Here is a 23,980-nt window from a genome sequence, read left to right as displayed (position 1 = left end):
AGGTCGCGCACTTTTTTGTTTTACGCGACGAAGCTTACTCATCGGCTGACATACATTCACAGTAATACCACAATTTCTCTCTTTCCTTTAATTTACTGTCGAGGACAATATATCCCATAAATATGCTAAATTCCTCTTGATATGCAAATTCCTTTGTCAAGGCGCCCAGCTTATATACATGCTCCAAGCTCGTGGGCTGTTTCATTCAGACTCTGTCGCCTTGACGGACCTGGTTTTCACCTGAGGACGGCTGCTTGCGTTGTGGCCAAAACGTCGTGAGAATTGTTTTATTTTATTATGTTTTATTTTTATTATTTTATTACTTCCCTTCTACGTGACTTTACCGAAAGAACCAAGAAGATGATATCATTTACGTGCAGTATTTTTGTGATATTTTTTACAGTCTACTGTATCTCATTGTACCCAGTATAATTTGTGTTACATTTCACCGCTGTGCGCTCGTGTTGAGGACAATAATGTTTGGGTTTATACGCAAAACTCGACGAGCGCGTAACTCCACCACCTCCTACCCAGCAAGCGACGCCAACAGCCGAGTACAGTCGGTAAAACAAGTATAACCCGTAAAAACAAAGTTTTTCACTATAAATCCTTTATATGCGTGGCGGCTAGAGTCCTCTCGTCCTCTGGCTTGAGATGGCTGCCACCTATGGGTCAGATGATTGTCTGCCAGTATTAAGCAATTGGTAATTAAATATTTAATTTGTTTTCCATAAAAAGTGTAAAATTTGGGAAAAAAATGTTTCACGAACATTGTCTCGCACAACGAGTCTGTGTGGAAAATGTCAGCTCGATTGGATCACGGGAAGTGGGTTAAAAACGAGCGAAAGATTTGCACGGTCGTAAGCAAGCAAGCAAGTGAACTTAATATAAAGTATTTACACTCAAACTATTGTTTGTTTATTACACGCTTTTATTATTTAACAAACTCCGTCTGTTGTTGAATCCTCAGAGCAGCCGCGCCGAGGGGCGGGGGGGGGGGCAGGAGGGGGAGGGGCGATGGGGAAGGGGGGGGCACGGGGGGGAGGGGGGGGGGCACGGGGGGGGAGGGGGGGAAGGCAGGAGGGGGAGGGGCGATGGGGGAAGGGGGGGGGCACGGGGGGGGAGGGGGGAAGGCAGGAGGGGGAGGGGCGATGGGGGAAGAGGGGGGCACGGGGGGGGGCATCTGGGACAGTGACATTTAATTAAAGCGTGGGGGGGGGGGGGGGGTTTGATTTAAAGCTTTCGTGACTGCAGGGATTCATCTTCTTGGTTCTTTCGGTAAAGTCACGTAGAAGGGAAATAATAAAAGAATAAAAATAAAACTTTACAATACAGTAATAAAATAAAAATAGAAAAAATAATTAAATAATATTAAAATACTTTTTTATTGTTGTCTTTTTATTCTTTTATTATTTCCCTTCTACGTGACTTCACCGAAAGAGCCAAGAAGATGAAAGCGTGGGGGGGGGGGGTTTTAATATTTCTAAAAAAAAATTGTTCACCCGGAAGCTGCACACCGAGTGAACTTTGCCCCGGGAGGATCAGCAGGAGGAACACGTGGACACGAGTTCACATCCAGCGTGACCACACACACACACACCGCCACCTCGACCACGATGTCCACCCCTAGGAGGCTCACGTCCACCTTCTTGTGCCTCTCCCTGGCCACCCTGGTCGGCTTGGTCTCGGTACACGGCCAAGGAACCCCACCGTCTCTTGCACCCTTAGAGCAGTCCCAGTGGACAGACGCCCAGACCATGACCAGTCCAGCGATGGCCTCGTCCTCTCCTCCTCCTCCTCCGTCTTCCTCCTCCTCCTCCTTCTCGGCGTCCCCACCGGGACCCAGAGCTGGCGGGAGGCCGCCCCCGTGCCTGGCGCAGAGCGGCGTGGGCCTCGTCTTCAAGCGCGTCAACGCGGCCGTGGCGAGCGTCGTCTTCCTCGTGGGGAGCGTCGGCAACGCGGCGCTGCTGCTCGTCGTCTACGGGGACAAGTCGATGATGCGCAACGGGAGCAGCGTCCTCATCGCCAGCCTCGCTCTGGGAGACCTCTTCTACATCGTCCTAGACATGCCCGTCAACGTGTACAAGGTGAGGAGGGGGGGGGTAGGACGCGCGCACGTGGTGCGGTGTCAATAACAACGCGAGTTCTTAGCCACGTGCTGCTGCTGCTGGCTGGATTTGAAGATTTCGTGGCTGCAAGGATTCATACTCTTGGGTTTTTTCGGTCAAAACATCTAAAATAATGGCCGATAACACTGGTCATCACACTTTTGGGGTGCTGATTCCAAATCTGGCATCAGTTTTTGCCTATCACATCAGGTTTTTGAGATATCAAATATTTGCATTTTCAAAAAAAAATGCAGAAGAAAAATATTAAATAAATGTGGATATCTACATAAAATGATATTATAAACGCACTATCCTAAAAATAGAGCACCATATTTTAACACTAAAGCAGTCACTGACTCGCAACAACTTGCAATCATAAGTGACAGAGTTAATTTCGGGTAAAATCAATGAAAATAGGGTATGCCGATAGCATGAAAATGAGATGTGATGGAGCAAATCTGAGATCAGATTTGGAATCAGCACCCTGAAATTAGTCTAGAACAGCTGCACAAGTCCAGGCCAGAAAAACATGTTTTTTTGTTGTTGACCAGTGTAAACAGATGGGCAGAAAATCAACAACAATTCCCTCTGATGTATCCAGAAAAGCCCCAAGGAGTTTCAAGACTGTAGAACGAGCATCCTGCTTGAGGATGTTTGGCCAATATGTGTAGCTTCTGCACGTGATGGATTCCAGAGACCACTTTGTGGACTGCCCATCTCCAGGGCGCCTCGCAGCCCCAGTGGGTTGGGAGTTTGACAAATCTCTGCGTGACCCACCAACCCTTGCCTCCAGAGCACGGCCCCACAGGCGAGCACCAGCGTGTCGCCCCCCCCCCCCCCCCCAGCTACAGCATGCGACGGATGTACAACCATCGTAGAGGTCGCGTTGTTTATATTTGCGCGATCTAATCCCAAAAACAATCCCCTTATGGATAATATTGGTCGCCAAAGTCTACGTGTGTGTGTGTACCTGTGTGTGTGTGTACGTGTGTGTGTGTACCTGTGTGTGTACCTGTGTGTGTGTGTACCTGTGTGTGTGTGTACCTGTGTGTGTACCTGTGTGTGTGTGTACCTGTGTGTGTGTGTACCTGTGTGTGTACCTGTGTGTGTGTGTACCTGTGTGTGTGTGTGTGTGTACCTGTGTGTGTGTACCTGTGTGTGTGTGTACCTGTGTGTGTGCACCTGTGTGTGTACCTGTGTGTGTGTACCTGGTGTGTGTGTGTACCTGTGTGTGTGTACCTGTGTGTGTGTGTACCTGTGTGTGTGTACCTGTGTGTGTGTACCTGTGTGTGTGTGTGTACCTGTGTGTGTGTACGTGTGTGTGTGTACCTGTGTGTGTCTGTGTGTGTATGTGTACCTGTGTGTGTGTGTACCTGTGTGTTTGTACCTGTGTGTGTGTACGTGTGTGTGTGTACCTGTGTGTGTGTGTGTGTACCTGTGTGTGTGTGTGTACCTGTGTGTGTACCTGTGTGTGTGTGTGTACCTGTGTGTGTGTGTGTACCTGTGTGTGTACCTGTGTGTGTGTGTGTACCTGTGTGTGTGTGTGTACTGTGTGTGTGTACCTGTGTGTGTGTGTGTACCTGTGTGTGTGTGTACCTGTGTGTGTGTGTGTACCTGTGTGTGTACCTGTGTGTGTACCTGTGTGTGTACCTGTGTGTGTGTGTGTGTACCTGTGTGTGTGTGTACCTGTGTGTGTGTGTGTACCTGTGTGTGTGTGTACAAAACGCTCACGTGTCTGCAGCCGATTAGCACGCTCGGCTATGTGTGGCGTGAAAGCGGTTTAACATACGTACGTACACTTGGATACTATATACACGTAAATATATATAGACTGTCATGTTTTTTTTTCACTTTGTTGTTCTAACGTTCTGACCCCGTGCCCCTACTGGACATCTGTGAAAAAGAGCTTCATAGCTCATCGGATTCCTCCTCCAGTGTCAATACATATTCAGATTTTGATATTCAAAGAGAGAATATTCGCAAAAAGTAAATTGGCTAATATCCAGTTGTTATTCACTAACTTAGGAATATTCTGGCCAAAGTAGAGTGTAAAAACTGTAGTTATGTAACAAATAGAAATGCATAGATGAAACGACGATGCCTCAATTGCAAAAAATAAATGTTTTACCCCAAGATGGTGAAGTCAACAGCGGTGTTGCCATGAGCAGACTCGCCACTGTCATGGGAATGTGGAATTTCCACGACCGGTCGTGGCTGTAAACGGTACACGGGAGTCTCCCTGTGCTCGTTGCGAGGATGCGAATTAATCAACTAATTGGCGCGTTGTTTACGTGACAAACCTTACTGGCTGTGTCGGGTGGTGGAGGGTTATGACACAGCATTTCTACTTACGCGATCTAACACAAAAAACCTTTGTTGTGGTCATTAACTCGATTGACTTTTACCCCCCCCCCCCCCAAAAAAAAGGCCTCTAAAAGTTCTTGAGACTTTTGTTGTTGAAGACGGAAGCTTGTGTTGCCTCCGAAACGTCGTGATTTCATTTATTTTTATTTTCTTTTTCACCTACGTGACTTTACCGAAAAACACCAAAGAGCATGGACCCTTGCAGTCACGAAAACTTCAAATCTAGAACTGTTGTTGTTGTTGTTGATTCTAGATTTGAAGCTTTCGTGACTGGCTGTGACGGTCCCACCTGATGACGGAGACTTGTGTTGCCTCCGAAACGTCGTGATTTTGTTTTATTTTTATTAATTTTAATTTCATTTTTTGCCTACATGGTGACTTTACCGAAAGAACTAAGAGTATAGTTGTTGTTGATGTTTGGGAGGACCCCAATTCAATTCCTCAATTCATTTCCAGAGAAAACCTGCGGGGTGCGTGCGGTGCGTTCTTATCTTTCCAGCTGCACGCCGAGAGCTGGCCATTCGGTGCCACCATGTGCAAGACGGTGCCCTTCGTGCAGAAGGCCTCTCTGGGCGTCAGCGCGCTGAGTCTGTGCGTGCTCAGCGTGGACAGGTGAGGAGAGACCCGGCCGCTCGCTGTTCCCGTTCACGGCTCAAATCTCGGAAACGCTCAAATCGCTTGTTGGCGTGAACTTGGTCTGGCGTGTTCTTGAAGACATCGTGCTCACCGCGGAGAACTGTGACGACACGATTCCCAACGTCTTGTTTCTTCTCACAATTCAAGTTCCTAGACTCAACCCACCCGCGCCTGCAACATGGCTTCATCCCAGAGGTGGCAATAGCCACACTCCCTCCCGTATGGCCTTGTGGGAGCCTCGGTTATCGATAAAGTAATTTTATTTTAGTTGTTCTTCCGATTCCGTTCCGATGATGTACGTGTGCATGACATACGTGTACGGAATCAGAAGAAAAATGGAAATGGGTTAACTACCTCGCCTGGTATACAGGAAGTCGTGGGTTTGATCTCGACCCTGACGCCTGCTGCTGCTGCTGTCTATTTCCAGTTTGCATATTCTCCCCGTGATCGTGTGGAATTTTTCTCCGAGTCCTCTGGTTTTTCCCTCCAAATTAAGACAAAAAAACATGCGCTTGATTATAAATGCTATTTGGCTGCTGCTCTAAATGTCCCCACGTGATCAGCTACTTCGTTGAGCTGTCGTTTGTGTCCAGGTCGTATACAGCTGAGTGGGCCTTGCCTGGTAACATACAAATAGAATAGGAACAGTCGTAGTACATCTCCAGAGTTTACATTCCTCCTCCTCCCTCCCTCCTCCCTTCTGCTTTTTCTGTTATAAGCAGCAGGCTACAACAGTATGTTTTTAAGCAATTCCACAGCCCTCGGGGATAGCCAAGCTTTGATTCAAGATAATTAAGTGACGGTGTCATTCCTTGGGTGTCACCCAGAACCTCATTTCTCACTGAGTATTGTCCGACTTCCTGGTAGACTGTTGTAGATGGCACCAGCGCCGTCTAGCAGCCACAGACATAGCGATCTGTATACTGGATGTGGTGAGCCGCTGTGCGTACACATTGTTTCAGGTTGCCAAACCGGACGGACGCGGCTGAAGCTAATCCCAGCTTCCCAAACATGCGGCACGTGTCACCGTGTCGATCCAGCTCGCTCCTGCGAGCGAGACCCGTCCCGCTCACTCGCGAGTTCTCGCCTCGACAAACCAACCAGCACCAACTTGGCCGCCCCCTCCTCCGCTTCAGGACCCCAAGCGATCGCCCGTTTCCCGCTCACGGCCAACACCGGTGACGATTATTTGAACCGGTCCTGGGCCTTCCCTAGGTAGACTCGGCCTCAAATGAGGACGTGGTGCGGTGTGTAAACATCGCCACCGGCGAGACAACAGCCTGTTACAGGCTACACGGGTGGGGGGGGGGGGTCATTGCCTTTATCTTTGGTGGCTGTGCAGGTGTAGTCGGTGTAGTAGGTTTATTAAACGGTTCACTCAGCACAGGCCAATGTATACAACACTCGCAGGGGTATCGTCCCGTTCACCCGTCTAACAGGGAGATCCCACAATCTATGTCACAGCTAGCCTACTCCCAGGTCCTCCACTCGAGAGCTAGGGGAGGCTAGTGATCCAGCTCTGGCCAAGCTGGGATCACGGCACCCTGAGTCACCAGACCGGCCACTTCACCCGTCTAACAGGGAGCTCCCACTGTCTCTAACCCGGCTAGCCTACTCCCAGGTCCTCCACTACAGGGCTAGGGGAGGCTAGCTGATCCAGCTCTGGCCAAGCTGGGATCACGGCACCCTGAGTCCCCAGACCGGCTCTTACAAGAACATCGGCTCTGGGCTCTGGGGGCCACGCCACTGGCTTGCCTTGGTTGCTCCTTAGAAGCACGGCGAGCCAGGGGAGTCCCAGGGCCTATCTAGCCGGTCTTCTCTCTTCTCTGGTTTAAGCTAAACACTGAACCCCGAGCCCACCGGCTCACCGCCTTATATAGCAACTCCCCCCCAAGGGGTGGTGCCGTGGGGGATCACAGCGCCATTACAGCCCCCCAGGGCTAACCGATGCGGACGTGGATGTAAGCATCTTTCCGCGTGCAGGCACAAGCACCCCCGGTGTGTTTGTTCGCCCTCCCGTGACCCCTCTACGCAGGTACCGTGCGGTCGCGCACTGGGACCGCCTCCAGGGCGTGGGCCTCTCCCTGCTCACGGCGCTTAAAGTCCTGGCCATCTGGACGCTGTCGCTGGTGCTGGCGGTGCCCGAGCTCCTGGCCTTCGACACGCTGTCCTGGGAATACCGCAACCGGACGCTCGACACGTGCATGGTCATCCCGCAGACGAGCTTCGTGGAGGTGCGACACGGCGCGTCAAGAACGTGGCAACCACCGGCGTCGCCGTAACCGTGGGGGGGGGGGGCGGGGTGGTTTCGCAAACTCCGGTCGGCACAAACGGGGATGTGAATCGTCACCGAATGTTTTTTGTCCGGGTTGCTGTACTCGTACCCGGCCGCAACAGGGTCGCAAATGGGTACCCGTACCCGTATCCAGTCGTACCCGTACCCAGCCGGGTATGGGTAGGGTACGGGTATCGGGTACCCGATTGCGACCTCTGGGATGAAGCCACGTTGCAGGCTCGGGTGGGTTGATTCTAGGAACTTGAATTGTGAGAAGAGACAAGACGTTGGGAAATGAGTGACAAACGGTTACTCACCAGTGACTCACGGCCTACCCGTACCCGGCCGCACCAGGGTACGGGTAGTCGGGTATCGGGTAGGGTACGGGTATCGGGTACCCGATTGCGACCTCTGACACACGGTCTGTCTTTCAGTCACTCACAGAGACAGGCAGCTAATTAGATACTCCACCAACCCTGTGCTCGGCTATCCCACGAGGAGATTTGTCGCCCCGCCTGACTCTGACGAAACCTCTTGTCTGGGCCCTCGCAGTTTTACGCCAAAGCCAAGGACTGGTGGCTGTTCGGCTTCTACTTCTGCATGCCGCTGGCCTGCGCGGCGGTCTTCTACACGCTCACGACCGTCGAGATGCTTGGGATGAAGAAGCGAAACCTTGGCAGCGCCATCGACGAGCACCTCAAGCAGGTGTCGAACCTCGGGACCTCCCTCCGGTACCGCCGGCCCCATCGGCTGGAGGCCGAACGGCTCCCCGTGGTTGTGCGGTTACGTAACCGATTTGCGGTGGCGAGCAGGAGGGGAGGGAGGGGTCCGTGACGTTCGCTCTCCGACTTTGTCACCGAACGATTCGTGAAACTGCGAGATGTTGATTCGACGGATGTTTGCGTGTGTTTGCGTGTGTGTGTATGTGCGTGTGTGTGTACGTGTGTGTGTGCGTGTGTGTGTGTGCGTGTGTATGTGCGTGTGTGTGTACGTGTGTGTGTGCGTGTGTGTGTGTACGTGTGTGTGTGCGTGCGTGTGTGTGTGCGTGTGTGTGTACGTGTGTGTGTGTGTGTGTGCGTACGTGTGTGTGTGCATGTGTGTGTGTGTGTACGTGCGTGTGTGCGTGCGTGTGTGTGTGTGTGTGCGTGTGTGTGTACGTGTGTGTGTGCGTGCGCGTGTGTGCGTGCGTGTGTGTACACACAGCAACGAGAGGCAGGCAAGGCGGTGTTCTGCCTGGCGGTGGTGTTTGCGCTGTGCTGGCTGCCGCTGCATCTCAGCCGCATCCTCAAGAGAACCGTCTACGACGAGATGGACCCCAACCGCTGCGAGCTGCTCAGGTGGGGGGGGCACCCCCGAACCGTCCCTCCCCCCCCTCTCTCCCTCTCTACTCGTGCCCTCCTCGTCCCATGGGAGAATGAAGAGTCAATTGTATCGTCTTCGCGTGAATCAGAGGTCGCAAACGGGTTTTGATTCCTTACCCGTACCCGGCCGCACCAGGGTCGCAAACGGGTACCCGTACCCGTACCCTACCCGTACCCGTACCCTACCCGTACCCGTACCCTACCCAGACCCTACCCGTACCCAGACCCTACCCGTACCCTACCCGTACCTTACCTGTACCCTACCCGTACCCTACCCGTACCCTACCCGTACCCTACCCGTACCCGGCCGGGTACGGGTAGGGTACGGGTATCGGGTACCCGATTGCGACCTCTGGGATGAAGCCACGTTGCAGGCGCGGGTGGGTTGATTCTAGGAACTTGAATTATGAGAAGAGACAAGTCATTGGGAAATGAGTGACACACGGTGACTCACCAGTGACTCACGGTCTACCCGTACCCGTACCCGGCCGCACCAGGGTCGCAAACGGGTACCCGTACCCGGCCGGGTACGGGTAGCCGGGTATCGGGTAGGGTACGGGTATCGGGTACCCGGTTGCGACCTCTGGCGTGAATATCGCAGCAGCAGCAGCAGTGATAATACCAATCGCAACCACCACGCCCTGCGCGTGGAACTTCTTTGGCACCGTACGTAGCCGAGCGCGCTCACCGCAGGTGCGGGGGAAGGACGACGAACTGAACGCGAAGTGTTCTTTGCGAAGAGGCGTCGTTCTCAATCTACTTTGCAAACGACGCCCTTGGCAATAGAATACACTCAGCGAGTGTCAAGAGTGGGGTTTGTTTTAGGAGCGTCCTGCTCTGTCATGTTTCACCAATGCCAATGCCCCCCACCCCCCCCCACTCCATCCAGCCCCGCGTTTCCTCCAGGGCGTTGTTGTGAACGTCCGACGCACCCGCTACACCCCCCCCCCCCCGGTGGCTTGCTTCTCACACGGCCCCCTTAACGCGAACAACGGCACGTGGCCGGTGAACGAGCGCAGCTGGATCGCGTCACGGATCGTGTCACGGATCGTGTCATGCGAGCGGCGTGGTAAACGAGGGGGGGTGGATGGGACCCCCCACAAAACATCGCAGCTCAACAGCGTGGGGAGGCGGGGGGGGGGGCGTCTCGCCGGACCGAGGACACTTTGCACTCATTGGCGTTGTTTGCTGTTGCGACGTTCTGTCGCGCCCCTACGGGACAGCTGCGGGGAGAGAGCTTCGTAGCTCATCGGATTCCTCCTCCAAGTCCAAATCAATGTTGAGATTCTGATCCGATTGCGATCAACGCTTCACCGGCGTGTCGTTGTCACGCCGCTCGGAGCGTGGCCGTGTTCGTCGCGGTTGGGCTACGGCTGGGTTCTGTGCGTGGCCCCGATGCAATGTGAAGGTCTCCTGGCTCCTGATTCACAACGGGTGTGTCCTCTGCCGCCATCACCACCACCGCCCCCTGCAGCTTCCTGCTCGTGCTGAATTACATCGGCATGAACCTGGCGACCCTCAACTCGTGCGTCAACCCCGTCGCCCTCTACGTCGTCAGCGCAAAGTTCAGGAACCGCTTCAAGGTGCGTTTGGTGGCGTCGGCCACGTTTCTGTCGTCACGTTTAGATCATGGGGGGGGGGGCTTCTCAATCGCCGGCGCTCGGGAACCACGACAACAACAACAACATCAACAACAACAACAATCACCGCTGGTGCACAGGTCTGACGATCGCGTCGCACGTTCGCGTGACGAATTCAAACTGATACGGGTCTCGTGAATTGATGCGTATCTACTACGTGTTTGTATGCAAGTATGTATGTTTGCATGTGTGTACGTGAGTGGGTGTGTGTTTAGGGGAGCAGTGGTGTAGCGGTTAGTGTTAACCAGAGGTGCGGGGAAAGGACAACAAACTAAGCACAAAAAGCAGTTCTAAAGAAATGAGATTGTCAACGTGGATAATTTAAAAGTGCGTAGCTCCAGTGGCTTCCTATTATCGGAAGGAAGAGCGTTGCAGACGGCCGCAGAAGCGCGTCTGAAAGCGCCGCGCGATGCGGTGATCCCCACCGCCGCCTGTGTTCGATGGCGAGCAGTCAGAAGCCGCGGCTGCCGCTGCCGCTGCTGCTGCTGCTGCTGCCGCCGCTGCTGCTGCTGCTGCTGTGAGGATGATGAGCGGAGTTGGCGCGATGGGTTGACGCTCACTTGACGAGATCGGCGAAGGTGTCGCGGTTCATGTGTGGCGAGCGCTTTGCGTGCGGCGAGAGCGAATTTGACGTCGCTCGTCGCAGTGCCGACCCTCCTCGCTCCAACTCTCTCTCCTCCTCCTCCTCCTCGTCGTCGCCGCCGTGCACAGTCCTGCCTGTGCTGCTGCTGGGCGACAAGCAGACGGCGCTCCAGCAGAAGGCCGTGGCGGCGCCGGGCAGCCCGCTCGGCCGCAGCAACTCCCGCTCCAGCAACAGGTTCATCGTCACTTGAGCTGAGCTGGCCCCCCCCCCCCCCCGCGGGATGTGGATGGAGGGGAGGTGGGAGAAGAGTTGCCGGGGGGGGGTGGGGCAACGGGGGCCGAAGTGAACTAGACAGCCGTGGCCACGTGGGCCAGGCGACCGGCTTGGCTGGAGGACGGTGAAAGCAAACGACGCGAGCGGCTTAGCGAGGCAATCGCGGTCGGTCGCGTGACGTGCGCTTGCACGGCTTGGCGCGACAGACAGCCAGAGAGAGGGAGCAGAGATGATGGGGGGGGGTGTTTAAGCACTCGCTCGAGCGGAACGAGCGCATGCCGCCATCTCGCCCAGCTGGGCTGCTTCCCCACGGCCTGGGGGGGGGTCCCCCCTCGCTCGCCCCCCTCCCTGTCTCCACCCACACCCCCCACCCCCCCTCACCACTCGCGTCTCTCTTGCTGAGACGTCGATGTCGCAGCAACACGGCGGGGGGAGCGCTCGCTCGCCAACTGTTGATGCGACTTTATTTTATTTTTTGGCCTCCTTGATGCTTTCACTTGTCCAACTTTGGCTGTCCCTTGGCACGATCAGGCGCAGCGTACGGACGTTGACAGGATGTCGCTGGCTGTGTTCTGGCCGGCGCCGGTCTCTTTTGCAAAGTAGTCGAAAGAGCCGAAGAACCGGGGTAATGTTGCAGTGGTGGGACTTTACTTCCGTTAGTTACGTACATACAGTTGCAATCATACGTGTGTGTCACGTTTTTGTCATATAGCATCAATGGGCAGAGTTGCTTTCAAGAGGCACACAAAAATATTGCACGTTCAAATAAACAACGTCTACGCAACATGTTTGTGAATACATGTAAATAGACATTTACTGATGGATGCGTGAATGCGCCTGTGTGTGTGTGTTCAAACATGCCGCACGCGTACACGTGGAGCTAAAGCGGTGTTTTTAAATCCTTTATATTAAGTTCACTTGTTTGCTTGCGTGCTTGCTTGCTTGCTTACGACCGTGCAAACCTTTCGGTCGTTTTTTAACCCACTTCCCGTGATCCAATCGAGCTGACATTTTGCACACAGACTCGTTGTGCGAGACAATTAATTTTTGTGAAAATTTTTTTCCAAAATTTTACACTGTTTAGGGTAAACAAATTAAATATTTAATTACCAATTGCTTAATACTGGCAGACAATCAGCTGACCCATAGGTGGCAGACATCTCAAGCCAGAGGACGAGAGGACTCTAGCCGCCACGCATATAAAGCATTTAGAGTGAAAAACTTTGTTTTTACGGGTTATACTTATTAATATCGAGGTGTCGAGAGAGGGCCACACATATGAAAGCTTACGCAGCGAGAAAGAGCGAAAGCATCGGGGTGAAGAAGAAAAGAGTTACAGAGCTAGAGAGACCGTGCAGGGGAGGAAGGAAAAAAGACGTAGAACAAGAGACGGAAGAAGACAGAACAAAAGAGCTCATTCTCATGAGAGCAGATGAACAGATTATCTTAATAAGAAGACAGAACAAAATTAACCCGTAAAAACAAAGTTTTTCACTCTAAATCCTTTATATGCGTGGCGGCTAGAGTCCTCTCGTCCTCTGGCTTGAGATGGCTGCCACCTATGGGTCAGATTATTGTCTGCCAGCATTAAGCAATTGGTAATTAAATATTTTTTGTAATAATTCCTAAACTGTAAAATTTTGGAAAAAAATTTTCACGAAAATTGTCACGCACAACGAGTCTGTGTGGAAAATGTCAGCTCGATTGGATCACGGGAAGTGGGTTAAAAAACGACCGAAAGAGTTGCACGGTCGTAAGCAAGCAAGCAAGCAAGTGAACTTAATATAAATGATTTAAAAAAGAGCTCATTCTCATGAGAGCAGATGAACAGATTATCTTAATAAGAAAGCAGTGGTCGTGTGTGTGCTGTGCGTGGTGGTGGTGGGTGGTGGTTCCCCAGCTGTCCGCGTGAGAGCGAGAGAGATGAGGAGGGAGAGGGAGGGAGATGGGCCACGGGGCAGACAGACGGGCAGATGGGGAAGCTTCCGAGGGTCGATAAGTCACGTGACCTGACGGCTGGACGGGCTGTCACGTGACCCTCAAGCAAGAAACTCCCGTTCAGGCCTGTGCCTAATGTGCACTTGCAATTACAAACATCAACACACACAACAACAACAACCGCCATTCGCCACTAAGTGGCGGTGAAGTCACCACGACGCTTGTGCCAGGCCATGTGCACCTTGAGGCTGCCACGTGAAGTGTCAAGCGCCCGCTGGCAGGAGGTCACGGGGCAGACCCAGCAGGTGCCACGGGTCGACTGACCGAGATGACCGAGATGACTGGCTGATGCACCACCTGTGCCCCCTACTGTGCCAACTTGCTGTGCTTTAGCCACCCGGCGCTCCGCTCATTGTTGTGAGCGTCGCTCCTCCGCCCTCCGTTGTTGTTGGAAGGCGACTGCCTCCAACTGCCCAGTAGCGTCCTTCACGAGCCTCCTCCACAGAGGCCGATCTTGACACGCATACACATACGTGCACACACGCACACACGCACGCCCATACACACGCACGCACAAATCGACACAAAGATCCCCCGTGTAGCCTTAACAGGCTGTCGTGGCACGTTCCGTTAGCAAGCACCTACGAAGGCCGGCACTGCACACCGAGTGGTGGTTACACACCACACCAGGTACTCGTTTAAGGTTGAGTCGACCTAGGGGAGACTCAGAACCGGTTCAAACAATCGTCACCGGAAGCAGACTCGAGTTCGCCGGGTTTGTAGCGCAGGTCGCGAACCACGACAGACAACGACACACGCAGAACCACGAGCAATCACACCTCTGCAGACTGGCGTGGCTCAGCTGCTGTTGTCCCCCCAGTAGTTGGCGGTATTTATACACCGCACTGGGGACTCGTTTAAAGGCTGAGTCAACCTAGACGAGGTCCAGGACCAATGCTGATATCACTCGCCACTGATGTGAGCCGTGGTCGGGAAATATTACAGCGCTCACCACTAAAATACCGCTCCACACACACATGGACACAGAAACAATTGACACACAGATACATACAAAGATACACAGTGTAGCCTGTGACTGTTGGGGCAAGTGCTGTTAGCGAGCACCTATGAAGGCCGGTACGGTACACGAGGGGGTGGGTGGCCAGCACCACGCCCGACCGCCTTTGTCTCCCCAGTGGCGATGTTTACACACCGCACCAGGTACTCATTTGAGGCTGAGTCGACCTAGGGGATGCCCAGAACCGGTTCAGATAATCGTTACCACCGCTCCCCACACATACATACACATGTGCTCACGCACACCAAAAACATACATACACAACAACTTACATTTGCCAGTGAGTCGCGGTGATGTCACCACTGCACTTGTGCCAGGCTAGGTTCACTTTTAAGCCACGTGAAGTGTCGAAAGCAGGATAACATTTTACCGGCCTTGCTATCTTTCTGTGTTTTAGCCGCCCGGGGCTCTGCCCATTGTTGTGAGCGTCGCTCTTCCACTCGCTGTTGTTATCAGAGGGCGGCTGCCTCCTGCTGCCCAGTGAAGGCTTTCATGTACCTCCTCCACGAAGGCCAATCTTGACACCACTGGTACCAATCATCTAAAAGTTGATTCAATTTCAGATCCTGTATCACGTCAACTCATCTCTTCTCTAAGCTGTGCCATGCTCATTCGGCTCCCTTTATCCAGCCAAACAAAAGCTGCTAAGGCAAGTGGTGGCTGGGAATGCGCACTACATCACCCAGCCAAATGTATTCTCCACTGCCAGAGGAGCTCACCAGTGAGGATAAACCCAGGATGGATCATAGGCAGACTATCCTGCATGTTTCAAGCCAGCAAAGAGTTCCTGGTAAGGGTTCCCAGGTTTTACAAGTGTACAGTGAGGAAATCGTTGTTGCCGAGAAGAACTGGAGCCTTCTTTTTTGTGGCACGGCAGACCAGGCAGCTTCTTCGCAGAATTATGCGGCTGACGAAAAGTGAAAATTGTTCGGACTGACTTGGCGTGGGACCTCTCTGCTGTCAAATTGGAATAGGTCATACGCACACTGCCACATGGTCTCCTGTACACTATCTGCAACCGCTCCAATACTGACACAGTTGTAGCAATCGGTGCATTGCTCCTTTTATAAAGGGTGAGGCACCAGGGCATCCTACCAATCCTCAAGAACCTGACCAACTGTGGAAGTTGTAAGGCAGCTTGAACATCTTCGCCTTCATACCTCAGGAATGTACTCGGGAGATCATCTCCGCTCAGATGCATTACCTCCGTGGACTTTTGGGACTGTGCATTTTAGGCAGCACCTCGTGAGGCTGACACATCATGCCAGTACCAAAATATACTAGTAGAAAAAAAGGGGAAAAACCCGATGAGTATATGTTGGTCCTGGCAAAGGAGGTCCCATGATGTAGCTGCTCACCCCGAGCTCTCGTTACTCTGATGGTGCATTGTCTTGGAACTGTGCGCCTTTTGGCGTCATCTGGTCGAACACCGTATGAGACTAGGCTCTAAAGAAAGCTGTCTCTGGTGTGGACCAATCAGTTTGAAGGACAATGCATAAATTATCAGAGTCTTGTTTTTTGTTTGCATTTGACTGCAAGTATTGTGGTTAATGTAAGCATGATTCCTTGCAAAAGGTGTCAGTTTTGTTGCCAGAAAAAAGGGGGTTTACCCCACCGCATCAGGCAGTTATTTAAGACTGAGTCGCCCTAGGGGAGGCTCCGGACCGGATCAGATGTCACTCGCCCCTAGTGCGAGATGCAGCAGAGAATTCAACTGGGGGGGTCAGAGGGTTCATAGCCCAATGCACTGACCCATGTACCACGACTCCCAACACACGATCAGACAATGACACCGCAGTGAAACAACTGCAGTTTCAGTTTGGAACATTGCATGAATGTGCCAAAATGTTTGCATGGATGCCTTTTAATATCCTCTTTGTAACATATGCTATAGGGCCAAACAAAGCATAGTTTGAAGTCTTTAACTTGTCTGGTAAAGTTTAGTAAATGCTTATGACATTGGGTTGAGCGATGGCACATTGAACTTGGCGACCTGAGTTCGATTCTCAGCCACGGCCAACATGAGTGGTGAGTGATGTGTGGTGAGTGGTGAGTGTGAGTGGTGAGGTGGTGAGTGTGAGTGGTGAGGTGGTGATGGTGATGGTGGTGATGGTGGTGGTGGTGATGGTGATTGTGGTGGTGATGGTAGTGATGGTGGTGGTGATGATGGTGGTGGTGGTGATGGTGGTGGTGATGATGGTAGTGATGGTGGTGGTAATAATGGTGGTGATGGTGGTGATGGTGATGATGATGATGGTGGTGATGGTGGTGACAGTGGTGGTGGTGATGGTGGTGGTGGTGATGGTGGTGGTGATGGTGATGGTGAGGGGTGGTGATGATGGTGGTGATGGTGATGGTGGTGATGATGGTAGTGATGGTGGTAGTGATGGTGGTGATGGTGGTGGTGATGGTGGTGGTGGTGATGGTGGTGACAGTGGTGGTGATGGTGGTGGTGATGGTGGTGGTGCTGATGGTGGTGGTGATAGTGATGGTGAGGGGTGGTGGTGATGATGGTGATGGTGGTGGTGGTGATGAGGGTGGTGATGGTGGTGATGAGGGTGGTGATGGGACTGCTCTTGGGTGTGAGGAACGGCACGCACTCCTGGCTGCCAGCTGCATCTTCTCCGCACGTGATTTTATGCATTTCGAGCTTCTTTCGCACCGTACGTAGTCAACCGTGCTAATCGGAGGTCATGTGGACCGCTGAATAATCCTCGAGGAAAGGGGGGAGGGGGGTAGCCAGACAAAGCCTGGAGACTGGCTGAGTATCGACGCTTCGATTTTTCCCACTCACATCATACCTGTGAACCCATGCGCTTTACCCGTATTCTTGTGCAGGGAAATTGAGTTTGCAAGTCAATACGGCGCACGGCCGCTTCAATACGGGCACAAAAAATGTTTTGTCTGTTTGTGTTTCTCCCTTGTGATGATGGGACGTTGTAGGATAAACGTTGAGATCTATAATGGCACAGGGTGACCAATAAGGTCTAAATTGGTCTATAATAATGTAGGCACTGATCATGGGTTGACAGGTATGCTCACAGTACCATCATGCGCGGAGTTGTGAAAGTTGACGGTAGATTAGTTATTTTCGATGGGCGTACGCTTTGCTTGTTCTCGTGAAATCCCGCAGCCTCTAGAGGCGCTACATCAGGGGTCGGGAAACTTTTTGACTGGGAGAGCCATAAAAGCCAAATATTTCTAAATATATTTCATTGAGAGCCATATAGTATTTTTAACGTATAATAAATTAAATATGTCTTACTTTTAATGCGACTTCTGGTGCTGCAGGGTTTTGCTGATGGCCTTGTAGTCTGGTTCGTACGTGGTGAGGTTGAGCTTCGTGCAGGCGTTGAGGCTTCCATCAGTTAAACGTGAGCGTAGGTTGGTCTTAATGTTCCTCATATTCGAGAATGACTGCTCACATGCATATGTAGAGCCAGACATGGTCAATACGGCAATACTCACACGCTGCTTTGTGTGGTACGTCACAGGAAGCTCGTTCCAAGTTGTAAGAATCAGCTGGTCTTCAGGTTGAAGATTTTTCATTTCTGTCCACTTGTGTTCCCGCGCCAGCTCTGCTCGCTGTCGCGCAAGACTTTCCAACTCTCGATTAAGTGACTTGAACGTACTCATCCACATGTCTGATGCCTTCAGGTCAGCAACTTCCAGCTCAAAGTCTCCGATAGAGACCCCGGGGATGCATGTCAGGTCGACTTTGTCCACTGCACACTCATGTGGATGAGTGATGAACTTGAAAAGACCAGTGCGCGCACGAAATTCTCCAAAACGTGCTTTGAATGACTGCAGGAGATTGGACGTAAAGCCAGCTAGCTGCTGGAGATCCAGATGTTGAGTGGAGTCACTTGCTAAGCATGTATCTCTAAATTGTCGCAGTGGGAGCGTCGCGTAGAGCGGCGCACGAGTGGGTGTCGCGTGTGTGCAGGTGTGTGCAGGTGTGTGCAGGTGTGTGCAGGAGTGTGCAGGTGTGTGCAGGAGTGTGCAGGTGTGTGCAGGTGTGTGCAGGAGTGTGCAGGTGTGTGCAGGTGTGTGCAGGAGTGTGCAGGTGTGTGCAGGAGTGTGCAGGTGTGTGCAGGAGTGTGCAGGTGTGTGCAGGTGTGTGCAGGAGTGTGCAGGAGTGTGCAGGTGTGTGCAGGAGTGTGCAGGTGTGTGCAGGAGTGTGCAGGTGTGTGCAGGTGTGTGCAGGAGTGTGCAGGTGTGTGCAGGAGTGTGCAGGTGTGTGCAGGAGTGTGCAGGTGTGTGCAGGTGTGTGCAGGAGTGTGCAGGAGTGTGCAGGAGTGTGCAGGAGTGTGCAGGAGTGTGCAGGAGTGTGCAGGTGTGTGCAGGAGTGTGCAAGAGTGTGCAGGTGTGTGCAGGAGTGTGCAGGAGTGTGCAGGAGTGTGCAGGTGTGTGCAGGAGTGTGCAGGTGTGTGCAGGTGTGTGCAGGAGTGTGCAGGAGTGTGCAGGAGTGTGCAGGTGTGTGCAGGAGTGTGCAGGTGTGTGCAGGAGTGTGCAGGTGTGTGCAGGAGTGTGCAGGTGTGTGCAGGTGTGTGCAGGAGTGTGCAGGAGTGTGCAAGAGTGTGCAGGTGTGTGCAGGAGTGTGCAGGAGTGTGCAGGTGTGTGCAGGAGTGTGCAGGTGTGTGCAGGAGTGTGCAGGTGTGTGCAGGTGTGTGCAGGAGTGTGCAGGAGTGTGCAGGTGTGTGCAGGAGTGTGCAGGTGTGTGCAGGTGTGTGCAGGAGTGTGCAGGTGTGTGCAGGTGTGTGCAGGAGTGTGCAGGAGTGTGCAGGTGTGTGCAGGAGTGTGCAGGTGTGTGCAGGTGTGTGCAGGTGTGTGCGCTCGTAGTGTGCGGGAAGGGGTCGGTGCGTCCGCAGGTCCCCGCTCTATCGCCACAGGGACTCGCGCAGGGTGAGGGCAGCGTCGTTCGCCCTCCGACCCCTGACCCCCGTTTAGAGCGCGTGATCCGTGGAGAGACAACGCAGCATGTACAGGTGAACGGGAGCGTGCGGCGAGCTATGCCTCTCACACGAGCTCGCGGAGGGACGGACCAGGGAGGGGAGCCGTCGGGTGATGAGCCCAGCGACGGCAGCAGCTGCTCGCAGAGCTGCGAGCGGTCGACGAACGGCGGAGCCCCTGCCATAGGCACGGAGCAGGGAGGGACTTCGGGGACCAGCGGCCCCGACAGAAGCTTTAAATCGAAATTTACCGGGCACGGTTTGTAAACATCGACCACTGGGGAGACAAAGGCGGCCGGGCGTGGTGCTGGCCACCCCCCCCCCCCCCCCTCGTGTGCCGTGCCGGCCTTCGTAGGTGCTCGCTAACAGCACTTGCCCCTACAGTATGTTAAGGCTACACGGGGATCTTTGTCTTTGTTTTCCCATTGAACACGCCAGTTGCCTTGTGCCCTCCTGGGCTGTTCTACCCCCCCCCCCCTCCAAATAAAAATGCTTCAAATGGCTGTAGACTATTGTTGTCATTGTGGTGCGTATTTAATGTGGCGCTGAACTCTGATGTTGTAGGAGAAAACATTTATTACGAAGTCTATTTAGTGAAGTAGAACGTGTCGTCTATATCTTCTTGGTTCTTTCTGTAAAGTCACGTAGAAGGGAAGTAATAAAATAATAAAATTAATAAAATGAAAATAAAACATTAACAAATATCATTACATTATTATATTATTATTTAAAGTTGCGCATTTTGATGTGACGTCACATTTCTCAACTCCCCCCCTCGTCACGCATCGTCACAAATGTCTGACCCCCCCCCCTCCCCATAGGTGCGTGACGTCATTTATGGACGGACCCTTAGCATGAACCGTTTGCCCCCAATCAATAGGTTTCTGTTCACAATATATTTCAATGTCCAATATATGTTAGTGCTGTGCAAGAGCCTGTCAGTGCTGTTTGTTTAACCCCCCCCCCACCAACCCTCCATCAAATGTAAACGAATGAAATCGATACTTTATAATCGATCACTAATACTTTATAATCGATCATTATTAATATTACCACTACGCCGATCTCGGAGTGGTCAAAGCACGCGTCTGCGCATGCGCGGTTGCCACGGCGACCGCGCATGCGCAGACGCGCCGATAGTGCGGTTGCCACGGCAACAGAGCAACACAGCAGCTGAGAGGGGTGAGTCTTGAACAGCAACTTCAACGCCCTCAGCACCAGCACCACCACCACCACCACGATGTTGTTGTTGTTGTGTAGCTACTACCATAGAGTTGGTAGATACTACTCGGTAGACACTACTGCTGTAGAGGGAGCCACTTGATACTATTGTACAGTGAAGCCTCACGCAGCAATAATCTTAGTTAGAAGGATGCTACGCTGAGCCTACGATGGCTGTTTACCCAGCAAGGCCTCAACTGAGTAATAATAGTAGAAATAAAATAACTAATTATTATTTTTAATAATGAAAATTATAGAAATAAAAATAGAAATAAAAGTATAATTATATATTTCCTATTTATAGAAGAATTTCCGTTATTTTATTTTTTGCCCACGTGACTTTACCAAAAAAACCAAAGAGTATGAATCCTTGCAGCCACGGAAGCTTCACATCTCCACTTTGCGTGTCTATCTTCACCTGGTTGCGTGGATTTTCTCCCTCCGGGTCCTCCTGTTCCTCCCCCAACTTTTTGTAATCGACGTTCGTAGCCGGTATTTGCCTGCTGGACATTTACAAGTGAGAAGCCGCTTCCTTGAGCCAGCTCAATGGGCCTTACCTGCTGAAATAAAACATCGCCTTCAGTTGCGGTAGTTTGACTCTTGCGAATGAAGTCACTGGACTCCTAACGTCCGCTGTGAAGCAGACGGCAAATAGTGACAGTCTTGTATGGACGTGTGTTGAACGTTGTCACCGTACGTAGCCAACCGTGCGAATCGGAGTATCGGTACGGTTAGTAGGCACCGCAGTATTAACCAGGGCGGTTGCTGCCTTCGAACTGTGATCCTCTGCGACAATTGGTGAACGCGCTACCGCCAGGCCGTGTGTTTTCCTTCGCGAGCCCGATGCGTGCTTGAGCATGATACTCAAAGCTCTGCACAGATAGAATCAAGAATCCATTGCTGTACCACCAACATACAATTTCATTTCTGCGCTCCCACTGATTTTCTGCGTATTTTTTTTATTCCACGTGGCTTTGTTTCTGTTGACATTTTTGTTGTCGAAATCCGCCGCCTGCCATCCTGACCCCCGCCAGAGGTCGCAACCGGGTACCCGATACCCGTACCCTACCCGATACCCGACTACCCATACCCGGCCGGGTACGGGTAGCCGGGTATCCGTTTGCGACTCTGGTGCGGCCGGGTACGGGTTAGGCCATGAGTCACTGGTGAGTCACCGTTTGTCACTCATTTCCCAACGTCTTGTCTCTTCTCACAATTCAAGTTCCTAGAATCAACCCACCCGCGCCTGCAACATGGCTTCATCCCAGAGGTCGCAATCGGGTACCAGATACCCGTACCCTACCCGTACCAGGGTGGGTACGGGTAGGGTACGGGTGCGGCCGGGTACGGGTACGGGTAAGGAATCAAAACCCGTTTGTGACCTCTGACCCCCGCGCAGTTCTCCAACCGCCATGTACGAGGCGGCGCTGCTTGACGGCGGCACAGAGCCGCTGACGCACGAGTCCTGCGAGAGGGTCGTCGTCAACGTGTCGGGGCTGCGATTCGAGACGCGGCTCAAGACACTCGGCCAGTTCCCGGACACCCTCCTGGGCGACCCCGGCAAGAGGTCGCGCTACCATGACCCCCTGCGCAACGAGTACTTCTTCGACAGGAACCGGCCGAGTTTCGACGCCATCCTCCACTACTACCAGTCCGGCGGGCGGCTGAGACGCCCGGTCGACGTCTCCCTCGAAGTGTTCGGCGAGGAGATCGAGTTCTACGAGCTCGGCAACGAGGCCGTGGTCAAGTTCTGGGAAGACGAGGGCTTCGTCGGAGAGGAGGAGGTGGAGGAGGAGGAGCCACTGCCATCGGACGAGTTCCAGCGGCGGGTGTGGCTGCTGTTCGAATACCCCGAGAGCTCCATCGCGGCCAGGGGAATTGCCACCGTGTCCGTGCTGGTCATCCTCATTTCCATCATCATATTCTGCCTCGAGACTCTGCCTGAACTCAGGGACGAGAATAAGCAGAAGTTTCTCCCGGCAAAGGACATGAACGGGACGCGGGTCGACGGCACGCATCGCGGCTCTGTCCCCGATCCATTTTTTATCGTGGAAACTATTTGCATCGTTTGGTTTTCCTTTGAACTGCTGGTGAGGTTTTTTGCGTGCCCCAACAAACTGGGATTTTTCAAAAACATCATGAACATCATTGACATCGTGGCCATCCTGCCCTACTTCATCACCCTTGGCATCGAGATGGCCAAGCCCCAAGGGCATGACCAGCAGGCCACGTCACTGGCGATTTTGCGGATGACCCGGCTGGTGCGAGTGTTCCGCATACTCAAGCTGTCCAGGCACTCCAGGGGCTTGAAGATCCTGGGCCAGACTTTGCAGGCGAGCGCGAGCGAGCTGGGCCTGCTCGTATTTTTCCTCGTCATCGGCGTCATCCTCTTCTCCAGCGCCGTCTACTTTGCCGAGGCCGACCAACTAAACTCGGAGTTCCGAAGCATCCCCGACACCTTCTGGTGGGCCATCGTAACCATGACGACGGTGGGTTACGGCGACATGTGTCCCGTGACGGCGTGGGGCAAGGCGGTGGGCTCGCTGTGCGCCATCGCCGGCATGCTCACCATCGCCCTCCCCGTGCCCGTCATTGTCTCCAACTTCAACTACTTTTACCGTCGCGAGACGGGCGGTGAGGAGCGCGCGAGCCGCCTGCGTCTCTCAAGCCGCTTGCAGCAGCAGCAGCAGGTGGAGGAGAGAAGAAATAGCGGAAGCCGTCCACGAGCATCTCCACATACGTGGAGATGCGCGACGATCTGAGCAGCGACGTTGACTTCGAGGTGAAGATGCACCTCAAGCGCGACAAACACAACGGCATCGACAGAGACGTCCGATGCTCCGCCTTGCAAGTCGTCACGAAATGCCTCGAGGTATTTGTTCGCGATGAATGTGCACTGACATCGCTTACCTGTCGCTACGCTTGAATGGTCGAATGGACGTTTGAGTCGCGTGGTCAATAAATGTTTTCAAGTCAACTTCACGTCTGCGAACGTAAGTGTCTCCGTGTTGCATAGCTGTCAATGTGGCGTTGTCTTGGAAGGAGGTTCGCGGTGAAAACCAAGCCACCCACCCACCATTTTGCAGTGCACCGTGCAAAGACGCGACTGCAAACTTTGACAGCTGTGCAACTCCTGCCACAATGAAGCCGGGTTCATGGCTAGAGAGAGGTGATAAGTTTTAATGCAGATTTGGGATGAGTTAAATGTCGGCTTTATAACAAAATGCAATAGCTTGTATAAAGTCATGTTCAATGAAGAGTGGAGCCCCATAGGAAGCCGGTTAAATTCAAACAACCCTTTGGGTGTCCTAAAAGCCCTCTTCGTGTTTGAAGCCTCGTCAAAATCCCGACAGGAGGTCAAGGGTGGAAAAAAACCGCTTGCCCGCCAAAGCGTCCAGCGAATGGTCCATACGAGGCAAGGGTATGCATCCGCAACGGAAACATTGTCAAGCTTGCGGACATCAACACAAAATCGCAAACTGCCGACGTGCTTTTTAACAAGTTCGATCGGAGCACCCCATGGGCTGGTGGATGGTGAGATTATGTTACTG

General features: G+C 52.9%; 1 protein-coding gene and 1 pseudogene across 1 annotated transcript; both read left to right on the top strand.

Annotated features, from left to right (window-relative positions):
- Nucleotides 1-1,616: 1,616 nt before the first annotated feature.
- Nucleotides 1,617-11,217, top strand: LOC133362037 (endothelin receptor type B-like; annotated as a pseudogene).
- Nucleotides 11,218-21,475: 10,258 nt separating this feature from the next.
- LOC133362038 (potassium voltage-gated channel subfamily A member 1-like) lies at nucleotides 21,476-23,406 on the top strand. Its single transcript, XM_061581010.1, is given in 3 exon segments — nucleotides 21,476-21,595; nucleotides 21,829-23,146; nucleotides 23,149-23,406. Coding segments are annotated over 3 exon segments (1,536 nt in total). The 5' UTR covers nucleotides 21,476-21,584; the 3' UTR covers nucleotides 23,356-23,406.
- Nucleotides 23,407-23,980: the final 574 nt, after the last annotated feature.

The sequence above is a fragment of the Lethenteron reissneri genome, unplaced genomic scaffold (assembly GCF_015708825.2).
Source record: "Lethenteron reissneri isolate LAM-NWPU_2019-01 unplaced genomic scaffold, ASM1570882v1 scaffold_1342, whole genome shotgun sequence".
Lineage (NCBI taxonomy): Eukaryota > Metazoa > Chordata > Hyperoartia > Petromyzontiformes > Petromyzontidae > Lethenteron > Lethenteron reissneri.
Note: the sequence above shows the minus strand (reverse complement) of the source record. Positions and strands in the feature narration are given on the sequence as shown.